Source organism: Arachis ipaensis, chromosome B05 (assembly GCF_000816755.2).
Source record: "Arachis ipaensis cultivar K30076 chromosome B05, Araip1.1, whole genome shotgun sequence".
Lineage (NCBI taxonomy): Eukaryota > Viridiplantae > Streptophyta > Magnoliopsida > Fabales > Fabaceae > Arachis > Arachis ipaensis.
The window spans coordinates 125,865,374-125,880,300 of record NC_029789.2 but is presented as its reverse complement, the minus strand read 5'-3'; the positions used below and the strand labels follow the sequence as shown (position 1 = coordinate 125,880,300).

The following is a 14,927-nucleotide window of genomic DNA, read 5'->3' as shown; positions in this document are numbered from 1 at the left end:
TAGATTCTTTGTAAGCTCAGGAACATGCATAAGATTTTGCAGTTTAAAGGAGTTTATAGATGAAAATAGTTTAAAGAGTGAGCTACCAATTTAAAAATGAAAAGGGAGTTACCATTACCAACTTGCACTTGTTCAGCTCCATTTTAAGGTGTGTATTCTGAAAATTGGCTAGCATCTGGTGTCATGTGGTGAGTAGCATCCAAATTCGGGTAATAAACTGTGGTAGGAGCTGCAAATGCTTCAGCAATTGTGAAGTTGGCTTGTGATCTATGATTGGAGCTGTTGCTACTGGAAGCACCTGAGAAGTCTTTGTTGAATCTATGCCAGCAATCCAGGGTAAAATGTCCATATCTGTTGCAAACTTGGCAAGTGAGTCTTTCTTGATAGCCTATAACCTCTGCCTCTGCGTGCCTCTTGGAGGTCCATATCTACGACTTTTTCCTCTTGTGAAGCTACCATAACCTCTTCCATTTGCTCTTCCTAATTGATTGCCTCAGCCAAAATTTTCTTGTGTATTTCTTTCATTGTTATACTTCTTTTGAGCTATATTCGCTTGAATCATTTTGGAGTCTGATTTGGTAAACTTCTCAATCCAACCTTCTTGCACTAACAGCAAAGATTCTAGTTCAACAACTAAAATTGGTATTTCTCTAGCATTGATTGCAGTGATAAAAGGTCCATACTCTTCTGACAAACCTCCTAAAATTGCAGTTACATTGTTGCTGATGCGTTCACATCTTTTGTTGTTTTTCTCACTTTTAATTCTTGTTTTCTTAGGTTTAATTATAGTTTCAACTTCTAATCTCATTGCTTTTAGTTATCTTTTGCTACTGAGGTATTTGCTAATTATTTTCAAAGAAATATAGTTAAAAGAAAGGCAAATCATGTAGCAAAGGAAGGTTGTTAAGGGAGCAAAGCACGGCATGGAGGATCAAGAGCCTAGCACGTAAGAATCAAGCCATGCAAAGCCATGCAGAAGAAGGAGAAGCCTAGGTATGACAAGCCCTGGAGAGGCAGGCAAGGTCATGCCATGCCTTGAACATTGAGAACTAGGAGTGCCACGAGGATGCAGGGGCGTGCCACGCCCTGGAAAGGAATGCAGGGGCGTGCTACACCCTATGAAGAAGATGCAGGGTGTGCCACACCATGTCAAAATCAAGCAAGGCGTGCCATGAGACATGGAGGATGTGTCACACATGAAGACAAGCTAATCCCTGGGAGCAATCCCAAGCCCAGGCAAGCCATGCCGAGAATGGGGTGTGCCACGCCCTAGCCAGACACAAGGGGACGTGCCACGTGAGATACGTGGCATGCCACGCCTTGACCCAAACTTAAGGGGGGTGTGCCATGCTTAGCTCCAAATCACCTAGCCCAGTATGCTTCCAATGCTAAATTCTCAAGGCCCAGCTTTAAGAATTTGATTTCAAGTGAAGATTGAAGAAGATTTTGTAATTAATTAGTTTGAATTTGATTTCATTATATTTTGAATTCTCAGATTTGAACTAATTAGATATTATCTTAATTATTCTTATTAAGATAAGATTAGGTTTTTAATATTTGAATTAGAGGAAAACTAGGTATAAATAAGTGAATTACATTCACAGCCAGGACGAGGTTCTTCTGCAACATTTTTACTTTTGATTTTGCAACCAGCATGAGTCACTAAACCAGTATCAGTTTTCTTTCGTTTTAAAGCTTTGTATTAATCTGTTTATGATTGAGTGTTTCGTTCTTCATCAATAAAGGATTAGTAGCATCGACAGGTGTGCTAATCCTGTTATGGATTTGTTAATTGATTCGACAGAACTGATTTTCAAATCGTGCTTGAAAACTCTTTCACATGGCTTTCTAAATCAACTAGACGTGGTAGTTTTCTAAGTGTGAAAGACAACACAATATTTGTTATTACCCTAGTTTTGAATACGTGGCATATAATTTGGATTAAGACAATTCTCGAGAATTGTATTTTCTCATAGAGAAACTGAATCATATTTTTGAACTTAACCTCTTTGATTAATCAATTGACTAAGACATTGGCGGTTGGTTAATTAAAAAGAAATCGAGGAGCCGAGATATCGGAAATCGGTTCTTTAGATTCGTCATGAACAGAGATTTGCAAGTTTTAGAATTAGATTAACAAGGTTTAATTCTTCCGAGAATATGAACATCTCTAAAACCCTAGACATTCACCCCCGTTGATTTTTTCCAATTCAACAAGTAATGCCAAAGCATTCAGCATTTAAGATTCCAATATTCAAGCATTCTAGGGTTCTACAGCATTCTTCAATCCAGGTTCTATTGATTTAATTAGTAATTTAATTCGATTTTGTGTGTTCAATCATTTAATCTTCGTGGGAACAATATCCACTCACCGTGGTATTACTTGAATGATCTGGTGCACTTGCCGGTATCCGTGAGCTTTATGTTTTGCTCATTAGTTGCTTCATTCACTTCTACTCCTATGAAGATTAATGCATCTATAGTTTTCTTGAATTCAAGTAAGTAATTTGTCATTGAACCCTCTTTGTTTGTGTTGTTCAACTTATTTTCTAACTGATTTTCTCTAGCTCTAGTTTGTGAGGCAAAGAAAGTTTCTGATCTCTTCCATATTTGACATGAGAAGATGCAGCCAACCATTCTAGTGGTGAATGAATCTGACATCGATGCTATGAGCTAAGATTTGAGGAGCGAATCTTGCCTCTTCCAGATCTTGTATTCTGGCGCAATTGTTCAGTTTCTTCGATCTTTATCAGAACTGAACATCGGGGGAATATTGAATGCAAGAACCTGTTCCATCCCATCACGACCTTCTATCGACGTTTCCGCTTGATCTCTCCAAGACAGATAATTTAATTCATCTAGCTTGATTCGAATTAGATTCGAGAAGCTGTGCAGCACACCAGCTCTATTGTGTAACTTTGTGTTTGCCATGGTTCAGGATATGAGCTCTGATATCATGAAAGGTATCGAACTCCCAAGACTTAGGTTAAGAGGAATGAAAATTAAGGCACGGAACAGAGAGATCAGAGATATGTGAGAGAGAAGAAGAATGAATAAAATTGTATTAAGATGAGAGTACATGAGAGTACAGTTTGTGTTATATACATGAGCTTAACTAACTTTACTAGCTGTCATTTACTATTATATCCTTTCAGACTCTAATTTTTCAATTTTAGCACTAAATCTGATGCTTTGACCTTGTAAGACAATTCAGGATAGTCTTTCTTTTAGACTTTTCACTTGATAATTTTGAGTCTGCAATACTAAAACACACATCAAATCAAACTAATAATTTAAGATATTAATTCATAATCCAACTCCAATCAATATTTGTCAGGGTCAAATTTGCAATTCTTTGTCCCTTTCCAATTTCAATACTTAATATGATATTTTGGCCTTTTGAGACAATTTTGATTAGTCTTCATTTTGAGGATTTTACTTATTAATTTTGAGTTTGCAACATAGTTGTAACTTGTAAGAATCAAACTGGTAATTAAACCGATCAGGCTATTAGTTTACTGATTTATTAGTTCAACCGATAAGTTACTGGTTGAACTGATAGAACCGGTCTTATGTAAATAAAAAATAAAAAATAGTAAAAAGTCTAAAATTAAAATTTAAAATAGATATCTTCACTAATATTTTAAATTATTTAAATATAAGTGAGTATAAAATTAAAATAATATTAACAAAATTATTGTATATTTTTACTATATAATTAATAGTTGAATTTTTTGGTGTAGAAGCACTTATAATTTTTATACATATAAAAATACAGTGTCATTGTAAAATTTTGACAAATGTTTATTGAGATTAAGTAGATTAACACTAATTAATAATTAATAATAACAGGGCAGTGTTAATGAGCTGAATTTTGTTTTTACTTAATAATACACCCACTTTACCAAAAACAAAATTCAGCCCATCATCACGGTCCTGTCTGTTATTATTAATTGTTAATTAGTGTTAATCTACTTAATCTCCAACGGAAACCAACATCCTTCTCTACGTGATAGTTGTTGTATACATCTTGTACAATACTACAACAACACAGAACATGTTTTTTTTACAGACACCTGTCAAAATTTTTCAATGTTCTACATTAGAAAATTCGCCTAATTAATAATTAGCAAATAAAATAATATAGTTTAGTGGCAAGGAGAGCATGCAATATGAAAGAGGATCTAGGTTTAAACTACATCTTCAATAATTTTAAAAATTTTTTCTAGAGCAGTTTAGTTAGATCGATTCTCATTGATTATTATCGGTTTTTTCCGATTTTAATTCTTAAAAGGTCATATTACTGGACGGGACCGATTGAGAGTTTAGTTTAATGATTTTTCGATCGAATCGACCAATCAGCTCACTACTAGAAATTAGTTATTACAGACGGATATTTCCGACGAATTTTATCCCACGAAAATACAGACGAAATTTTAGAGGGATTTTTTGTCGGAAAACAAAAAAAATGAATTAGCATAAATTACAGACGGAAAAAACAATCCGCCTATAATTCTGTCAAAAAAATTAATTTTTTTCCGTAAAAAATTATTACAGACGAAAAATCCGTCTATAATTAAATAGACAAAACGCTGCGTTTATTAAATTATTACAGACGAAAAATCCGTCTGTAATTTAAAATTTTCGTCGGAAATATTAGAATAAAGATTTGAAGATCACGTTTATACCTCTTCATTTCAAACCACACTTTCGCGATTCCACACTCATTCCTCTGAATGCTTCATCGGTGGCGCTATCAGCCTTGCACCACCGGCTCACGGAACCTCCATTGCACTCAACTTCCATCGGCCTTGCTCGCATTGCTTCCTTCCGTCGCACCCCTTCCCGGTTCTTCTTCGTCGCAGCCCTTCCGTCGGCCTTGCTCGCATCGCTCCCTTTTGAACCCTAATGTGTGTTTCTCTCTTTGATCTCGCCACTAGTGCTTGCTCTTTTCTGTGTGTTGCTGTGTTTCTCTCTTCGATCTTGCCTCAGCTGTGCAGGTAACCCTAATCTCCTTTCTCTTTCATCGCTGTTTTCTTTCTTTCAATACCATCTCTAACTCTAATTATATTATCATATGTTCCATCACTATGATTCTATTTCCTATTCTATGATAAGAACTTGTAACGGTTATAGTTTTTTATTGTGTTCTTATAAACTTGTTCGTGAAATCAAGGTTCCTGAATGCATTGACTAGTTTCATTTTTATTGCTGAGGAAGAGGCATCACAGTTAAGCGCGAATGAACATCTTAGATAGGAACAAGCGTTTTTGAATGGAAAACAGAAATACTTGCATTAATTCATTGAGACACAGCAGAGCTCCTCACCCCCAACAATGGGGTTTAGAGACTCATGCCGTCAGAGAATACAAAGTTTAGATCTGAAAATGTCATGAGATGCAAATTAGGTTTCTAAAAGTTGTTTAAATACTAAATTAGTAGCCTAGGGTTACAAAATATGAGTAGACTATGATGGATGATGTAGAGATCCACTTCTGGGGCCCACTTGGTGTGTGCTGGGCTGAGACTTAAGCAATACACGTGCAGAGGCCATTTGTGGAGTTGAACGCCAGTTTTTATGCCAGTTTGGGCGTTCAACTCCAGTTTTTGATCCTTTTCTGGCGCTGGACGCCAGAATTGGGCAGAGAACTGGAAGCTCAGAGTGATTGGCATCTATAGGAACTCAGAATTCAGATAGTGTTATTGATTCTCTTAGTTTAGTGTGATGATTCTTGAACACAGCTTCTTTATGAGTCTTGGCCGTGGCCCTAAGCACTTTGTTTTCCAGTATTACCACCAGATACATAAATGCCACAGACACATAACTGGGTGAACCTTTTCAGATTGTGACTCAGCTTTGCTAAAGTCCCCAATTAGAGGTGTCCAGAGTTCTTAAGCACACTCTTCTTTTCGCTTGGACCTTGACTTTAACCGCTCAGTCTCAAGTTTTCACTTGACACCTTCACGCCACAAGCACATGGTTAGGGACAGCTTGGTTTAGCCGCTTAGACCAGGATTTTATTCCTTTAGGCCCTCCTATCCACTGATGCTCAAAGCCTTGGGATCCCTTTTATTTGCCCTTGCCTTTTGGTTTTAAGGGTTATTGGCTTTTTTTGCTTGCTTTTTCTTTTTCTTTTTCTTTTCAGAGATCTCAAGAGAAGGGAGGGGCGTCCCTTCCACTGGCTCTATCCGGGACAGATGATCAGCCACTTGGTTCTCTGTCCCTTTTCTGTCTCTTATTTCTATATCAAACTCTTGCAGAAGCAATACCCATCTGATGAGCCTGGGTTTTGAATCCTGCTTTGTGAGTAGATATTTAAGAGCAGCATGATCAGTATACACAATCACTTTTGATCCTACTAAGTATGATCTGAACTTGTCAATGGCGTAAACCACTACAAGTAATTCTTTTTCTGTGGTTGTGTAATTTTTCTGGGCGTCATTCAGAACGCGACTGGCATAGCAAATGACATGCAGAAGCTTGTCATGCCTCTGTCCCAATACTACACCAATGTCATGATCACTGGCATCACACATTAACTTAAATGGTCCTGGACTGTTCATTTCCACTTATGTCCATGATGGATTTCTATGGATATAACTTGGACTGATTTATCTTTTTATTTATTTTATTTTATAAGAAGTAAATACTTAAATAAAATAAAATAACTAAAAAGAATTTGAAATTTTTTTAAATAAAAATTAATTAGTAAAAAAAAAAGAAATTTTTTGAAAAAGAGGGAAGATATTTTCGAAAATTAGAGAGAGAGAGAGAGTTAGTTAGGTAGTTTTGAGAAAGTTAAGAAACAAACAAAAAGTTAGTTGTGAGACACAGCAGAGCTCCTCACCCCCAACAATGGGGTTTAGAGACTCATGCCGTCAGAGAATATAAAGTTTAGATCTGAAAATGTCATGAGATGCAAAATAGGTTTCTAAAAGTTGTTTAAATACTAAATTAGTAGCCTAGGGTTACAAAATATGAGTAGACTATGATGGATGATGCAGAGATCCACTTCTGGGGCCCACTTGGTGTGTGCTGGGCTGAGACTTAAGCAATACACGTGCAGAGGCCATTTGTGGAGTTGAACGCCAGTTTTTATGCCAGTTTGGGCGTTCAACTCCAGTTTTTTATCCTTTTCTGGCGCTGGACGCCAGAATTGGGCAGAGAACTGGCGTTGAACGCCAGTTTATGTCGTCTATTCTTGTGCAAAGTATGGACTATTATATATTGCTGGAAAGCCCTGGATGTCTACTTTCCAACGTAATTGGAAGCATGCCATTTCGAGTTCTGTAGCTCTAGAAAATCCACTTTGAGTGCAGGGAGGTCAGAATCCAACAGCATCAGCAGTCCTTTTTCAGCCTAAATCGGATTTTTGCTCAGCTCCTTCAATTTCAGCCAGAAAAATACCTAAAATTACAGAAAAACACACAACTCATAGTAAAGTCCAGAAATATGAATTTTTCCTAAAAACTAATAAAAATAGACTAAAAACTAACTAAAACATACTCAAAACTATATGAAATTAGCCCCAAAAAGCGTATAAAATATCCGCTCATCAATATGCATTTTCTGTTGTCATATATGTTTCATGCAAAACTGTTTGAAATTTTACTTGAACAATATGTTGCCTTGTATTTAATTTCTTTTTTCATTTTTGGTTATTAAACAGGATTTAATTTGATAAAGTTTCTGCTTTCTCTTTCTTTGAATCTGATTTAATGTGTGACTGATAATTTTCAGTTAAAAAGTTTGTCTTTCTTTTCTATTTTTAGGTTATTTGCATGTAAATTGGAGTTTTGAAGTTTAATATCCCTGCTTTGAACAGAGATGGGTGGCTTAAATTTGATGAACTGGGGAAGGAAATACTGTCCATTGCACTACCTGCTGCTTTGCCATTGGCAGCTGATCCACTTACCTCACTGATCGACACAACGTTTGTCGGTCACATAGGTACTTATTATTACAGATGGTGAATTAGTTAGTTAGTTATTAGTAACTTTCTATTAATAGTCACTTAAATCATTAACTCAAACATACTCTTGTATAAAGTAAGCTAATTTGATTAAATTAATTTTATTTATTGGTTTGCATTTTCTTGTTTTAAACTAGTCGAAAGTATGGAATTGTAATTTATCTGCCTGCAGCTTATTTGGCTTAATTTTATTCTCACCCTGGAAGCCCATTCTGAATTGCTAGTTTGTTGTTTATTTAATAGATAGTTGTAATCTTGTAATTGTAGTTGGTGATGATGGTTACAAGTATTTGCTTGTCTTAGGTTCTGTTTGTTTGGACATACATTTGATTGATGATTGTTGTTGTAGTGACAAATCCCCCTTAATTATATTTATATATGCAGGGCCTGCTGAATTGGCTGCAGTTGGGGTTTCAACTTCTGTGTTTAATTTGGTGTCAAAAATATTTAACATTCCTTTACTTAATATTACCACATCCTTTGTTGCCGAGGAACAGGCACTGATCAGCAAGGATTCCAGTCAAACTGATGAAAGTAGTAAGCTTTATAAGAAAGCTACACCTCTTTAATAGTCTGACTAGTTTTTCAGACATGGTCATAGGTTCCCTTCTTTAGATGCCTCTACTGACGGTTTTGTTCCACTTTGGTATCATCTAGATTTTGGTGGCAAATACCAAAGCAAGAGGCGTATTCCTTCAGTATCAACTTCTTTAGCACTTGCTGCTACTCTTGGAATTCCTGAAACTGTGCTTCTTTCCCTTGGTTCTGGCATCATTATGAACATCATGGGTATACCTGCTATATGTCAACCTTGGCTGATTATTGATCAATAATTACCTTGTATATTTATTTTGTGTCAGCATGTTATTTTCTTCAGAGTCTACACTTGGTTGTCCAAGAATTTGCTTCTCATAGGCTTGTTCTCTGTTACCAGTTACAGATTCATTACTTTTTTTTCTTAATCTATTTTTAAAAGCAGTCATTGCATTTTTCTTTTAAGCCATTCTTTTTATTCTATATAGTGGTGCATAACTTTTTTGATGAATTAACGTCAATACTGCACAATAATAAAAGGAACTAAATTTCATTTCCAAATCCATGTTCAATTCTAATAGACATGTGATAGTTCTTGTTACTAATTCTTATATTTAAGGGTGAGAACCTTATTATAAAGATTTTAGTGATTTTTCTAACTATAAAGATTCACGTATGTGCTGGGTACCGTTTTTGCCTCTCTAAAGTTTGACTTCCAGAGAAAAAATAATAATAATAGATAATAGTAAAAGTAATAGTTTCAATTCTAGCAAGTTGTCAGTGGTGTATAATTTTGTTTTTGATTTAGGTGCCTATCTATTGTTTCTGAAGTATCAAGTTACAAGTCCATTAGTTGTAATATTGGGTTCCAACATTTTTTCACTTCTACAAGACAATTGTCAAAGCTTGACCAGGAATTGAGTACAAAGTCATTCCATCAGTGTTTTCACTCATTCCATCAGTTGCCACAAGGTGTTACTTTCTACTTCTTATATTCTACCTTTTTACTGGTAGATGTTTGCAGGACTTTTTTTGTGATTTCTATTTCCTCAGGTTGAAGAATATATGTTTATTAGCAATAGTTGATCAATTTCCAAGTATCTTATTTAAAAAAAAATGTTTTTACTGGTTCGAATTCTGTGCCACTTTTTGCAATATTGGAAATTTATGCAAGACTACTGTTCTACTATATTTCTTAAGCCCTATGATATATTTGGTACATTGCACTACACTTGCTATATCAACCTTGGGACTTCACATTTGGTTTTGTCAAGGGACAAGTGAATAATGATTCAATAAGTGATATGCTTACAAGGCATTAGTCAATAAACCTCAATTAGGCTCTTCGTTTTAGAAGTTGACTTTGATACGGTTGTAATAGACTGCTAGTTTGATGAGTTACTATATTTTTATCAGGAAAATTGTAGTGCAGTTCAATGCTGATATTGCTGATGGCATGCCATGGAAGTTTATTCCTACTCAAAGAGAGGTTTTTCTTTACTTAACACCTTACTGCATGTATGCTGTATTTCCATCAGGAAATAGAATTATAACTTGTGCAAGTATTCGTTGACGAACTTTTACTTATAATTTCTTGGAACCATTAAGTTTACTTATATTATATTATTGTATTAAAGTTCCATTCTGCTAGCTTGGAGAGAACTGTTGATTATCATATTAAATAAAAAAGCTTGGTTGTCACAATTTAATTTCTATAGAGACTGATATAGTATTTTCTGATCTGGTTCTAGTTGCATTTACGGTTAACACTTACTAGATTGGTAATGTAGCATTATTTGATTATTCTAATAGGTAAGAGTCAAGCCTGGAGAAAGTGCCCTCGCATTTTATACGGCTGAAAACAAAAGTTCCACTCCAATAACTGGTGTTTCTACATATAATGTCACTCCTAGGAAGGTAATGACTTTGCTAATATGTAGAAACTATAATCAAATATTCAGTCATGTTTTGCTACATTTGTAAAAGTAGTTGTGTTCATGCTTGCTACTTGAATGGTTTGGGTAAAAGATTGGATTTGATAGAATAAGAGAATACTAATGTGGGATTGGTAAGGTGATAAATATCTTGGTTCCTTAATCAATGAATCCAGGGAACAGAAAAAACATTTGCTAAGGGATCAACCCTCTTCATGGGACTTAAGCTAGGTCGGGCCGGGTTAGCAGGGTTCTTGTTAAAGAGCTTGATTCTGTAAATTTTATGTAAAATTATTTTTTAAACTGACATCTAATTAGGTGTTTTATATAGTTAAAAGTAACTTCTTTTTCAGATATTTGGTGTGAAAATAAACTGACATCTAATCTCTGTTTCTCATGGTGCATGGGGGTTCTTATACCAGCGAATTTAGCTCTGAATTTCTTTGTATTAGGTGAATTGTTAAAATCTCAATTCTATATTTTTCTACATTAAGCAGTGCGAATTTCACACTAGATCGTCAATTCTGTTTCTCAATGGTCTTTGTGGTGCATGCATAGAAAAAAGTTAGTTATCTGTTCTGATTTCCTCTGTTTTTGATCCAGACAAATCTTTGGTATTGATTGGTTGTTCAGTAGAGATGGTAATAAAAACAGTTGAATTGCTGAAAGGCTTTGCATCTCATGAAGAGATTATGGAGATTCTTGCCACAGTGGCTGCAGATTTGGGGGATGTCATCGATGTGAGTTTCTTGCAGGTCAAACCTTTGAAGGGAGCAATGACTAATGAGGTTTTCGAGATAAACTTGCCAGCCAAAAGTGATGGCCATCTCAGAAGGGTTCTAGTCCGATTATACGGCGAAGGTGTTGAGGTTTTCTTCAACAGGGAGGATGAAATCCAAACTTTTGAGAGCATTTCAAAGCACGGTCAGGGTCCACGCCTTCTTGGCTGGTTCGCCACTGATCGAGTTGAGGAGTTCATTCATGCCAGAGTATGTAATATTCATATTGTTTTTCCATGTTCTGATTAATTAAATCTAACGTGATTGCAGTGAGTATATTAGGCATGATTGTTTTTGTGAATTGGAGAATATGTGCTTAAATTAAAGTCACCTGGGTATTATCTTTTCCATGTTGCTTTCTTATTTTTTAAGTCAAAAAGCTTTCCTTTGGTCATGGTTCTTTGGTTTCATTATTTTATTATCATTTTTTGGAAGATAGATAGGTTGGCCACCACTTCCTATTGGTTCTTTAGATTTATAACAAAAAGCATCTACCGAAAATTAAGTTGAATGGCATCCAGTCATGGTAGATCAGGTTTTTAAGTGCTTCCTTTGCATACCCTTTTTTGCCTAATACCTTTTGGATGTTCTTTCTTACTTTATCACCAAAGAAATAATCTAATCAAGTAGTTACCAGATGAACAATTTATGTGATCAAGCAGTAGTGACATTATTTATTCGGATATAAAAATAGCAGCATTCATAGTAGACTAAGAGCTGTTTAGTTTTTTAATCAGCACTTATTTGACGTCAGCAAATGAAGTTAAATGAGGTTAAAATTTATCATAAAGAGAAAATGGAAAGTGGAAATGGAGTAATCAAATTGGAGGAAGAAAAGAAAAGAAACTTGCAATTATATAGTTTAAGTATGTCTTTTGCATTGCAAATTGCTTTAGTTTAAGTATGTCTCATTAATATCTGCTAAGAAGAAATCTATAATTATTTGCAAGATCTAAGCTTGCTTGTTTGTTTTTGGTTGCCAGAATCACTTTGACCAAGAAAAATGCTCTCCACACAGAACTTGCGTTTAGAAAGAGTCAAAATTCAAGTTTAAAAGCAAATTAAACAACAATACACTATTTTGATTTATCTCATTTTTTTAAAAACAATATATAAGTTATATATTGGTGATTCAGCTGCATAATCCATGTTTCATATCTAAAGATTTCTTATCCTGTAGGATTTAGATTAATGTGGCATATAATTTTAAATTTTTCGGTTGTTTTTCACAGTTCCATGTGATCAGAACTTGAACTGAAACCTGTTGGAAAAAGGTGAGCAGTAATTGTGGTCAATCACATAATAATAATATTGCTTTAGTTATTTCTTTGATGAATGATTATTGTTGGTTTAATTAAATTTTACAATATACAGGTGAGAAGCTTGGAGCAGCTGAACGGAAATCTCCTTCTTGAACTTGTAAGAACTTTGGTTTATTTGTTTTGATTAAAAAAGATATATAGAGGATGGAAAGAAATGAATTAATGATTTAATAAGTTTTGATTAATAATTTTTCTGAAAAGATTCTGTTTACAATGAACTAGATTCTAATCCAACAGGAAGTGGATGTGATTCAGAAGAAGCTGCTGTTGAGGAATCTAATGGGAATAAGGATGCTATGGACCTTGAGATTCGTTCAAGAGGGAATGTGGTGGGGAAACTAGTAAGAACAAAGCACCATAATGAAATTACTTTTCCTTTGGTGATCAACTCTTCTGAATCAAAACCTATCAGGTTCAAGAATTCATGCACATATGGCTGATGGATGCTGATTCATGCATGTCCATTTTTTGAGAAAGAATTCAGTTAATCTTTCTGTAATATATGTAAAATTGTGTAAAATTTAGTATGGTTGAACAATATACTAAGGATTATAGTTGATAATATACTTTGTTTATGTTTTGAATTATATTGACTTGCTTGTTTATAATAATTTTCTTTTAGTTTTATAATACGATGAATTTGTTTATTTTTTGTAATATTATAAATATTCAAATACAAATTAGATAAAAAATTGTATTAAATTTATATTTATTTTGTATGAAAACAAGTTTATTTTGTAATTGGAAAAATAAAAAAAATTATTTTAGTTTACTGACGGATTTACAGACGGATTTTCTGTCTATAATTAGAATGTGAGATGATTTTTCAAGGTTCAAATTACAGACGGAAAATCCGTCGGAAAATCTGTTGGAAAGTTCGTCGTCTTCGAGAAATGGATGGAGAATTTACAGAGGGAAAATCCGTCGGTAACTGGTAAAAATCCGTCGGTAATTTTCGACGGAAAAAAATCCGTCAGTAAATAATTTTCGACGAGGCTTTTACAGAGGGACAAAATCCGTCAGTAATTTTGTCGGTAACCAAAAATCCTTCTGTAATAAAGACTAAATCTGTCTGTAAATCTGTCTGTATTAATCTATTTTCTAGTTGTGGCTTGGTTTTTACAACACTGTTTTGCAATGCTAAAACACACATCAAATAAACCGCACCAACAATATAGAATATTAATTCATAATCCAATCAATATTTCTTATCATAAATATTATCAATTTTAATTCTAATCTCAAGATTTTTGTTTTCACATAAACTTAAGGTGAACGTCAAGTCATAAGTTACGTAACCATGTAATTCGGGGAATCATCTTATCATCAAGTATTCATATGGTGCCAAAATGAGTTTGTCAACGTATAGTAGTGACAATTAATGTTGATGTTCAAAATAAGTTTTAGTTTTACAGTAGTATTAGGGGTTTGAAATTGGTAGTTATTAATTAATTATTATTAATATTTTTAATAATATAAACTTATATCTAATAATGTAGAATTACATATATTTTTTTAATAGTACTGATTATATTTTAATAAAAATGTTGGTTTTTGAGACTTTTTTGTAGTTCTATTATTATCACTAAAATTTGTTAGATTGTTTAAATATTAAATCAAACTAAACGTTATATACTTTACTCTAAAAAATATCGTTAAAATAACTCATTTTTTTTCTTTCCCTTTTTTTTTTTCGTTTCCTTTTAAAATTAAATACTATGTATGTCCCCCGTTGGGAGGCAGAATGAAGATTCATCCAAACAAGAAGGCATTACGTTCTATGAACTCCACAAAGCCTTAGCAATCAGCACAATCATCTATGATCTCGAGTGTCGAAGCAACATGTGCTGGTGACATGATACATGGTTTGATTTAAATGAGAAGTTCTACGTTAGCCATGATTAAAATGTCTAGATGCCTTAGTAGCTAGTGTTGATTATGCATGAATTAGCATGTGGTGTTGTCGGCCCTACATGAAAAACTCATGAGTGAACCAGATTAATAAAATATGACTCGTTTAATAGAACTTGATGTTGAGGCTAAATAATTCTATTTATTTTAGTTTCTCATGTTTTTCCCTTTTCTTGGAGGTTAAAAATTGGCTTTTACATATTTTTGAAAAAAGAAGCAAAATAATTAGTTTTGGAACAAAAAAATGAAAAATTGCTTGTATGTATTACCTCCGGTGTGTTTGAAGGTTAGGAAGTTTTTAGGCTTGATGATCTAAGAAAAAGACACAAAAATTGTTTCAAAAGAAAGGGTTTTGTACATTTCAAAAGTTTTATATTTTTGCCAATTTAAATTAAGAAAATACTATTTGTCCTTTAAAATTTAGTCTTTAGTCAATTTTTTAATTTAAATAATATTATATAATTATTTTTTAAA

At 34.0% G+C, this 14,927-nt stretch overlaps 2 protein-coding genes across 2 annotated transcripts; both read left to right on the top strand.

The window, feature by feature from the left end:
- On the top strand, positions 4,909-8,867 carry LOC110272109 (protein DETOXIFICATION 44, chloroplastic-like). The gene is made up of 4 exons (XM_021123942.1): positions 4,909-5,000; positions 7,827-7,951; positions 8,241-8,510; positions 8,631-8,867. Exons 1-4 carry the CDS (start codon positions 4,909-4,911, stop codon positions 8,804-8,806), a joined length of 663 nt encoding a protein of 220 aa, XP_020979601.1. The 3' UTR covers positions 8,807-8,867.
- Positions 10,848-12,883, top strand: LOC107641054 (probable choline kinase 2). Its single transcript, XM_021124438.1, has 3 exons — positions 10,848-11,430; positions 12,453-12,494; positions 12,595-12,883. The coding sequence occupies exons 1-2, from the start codon at positions 11,080-11,082 to the stop codon at positions 12,471-12,473; spliced, it is 372 nt and encodes a 123-aa protein (XP_020980097.1). The 5' UTR covers positions 10,848-11,079; the 3' UTR covers positions 12,474-12,494; positions 12,595-12,883.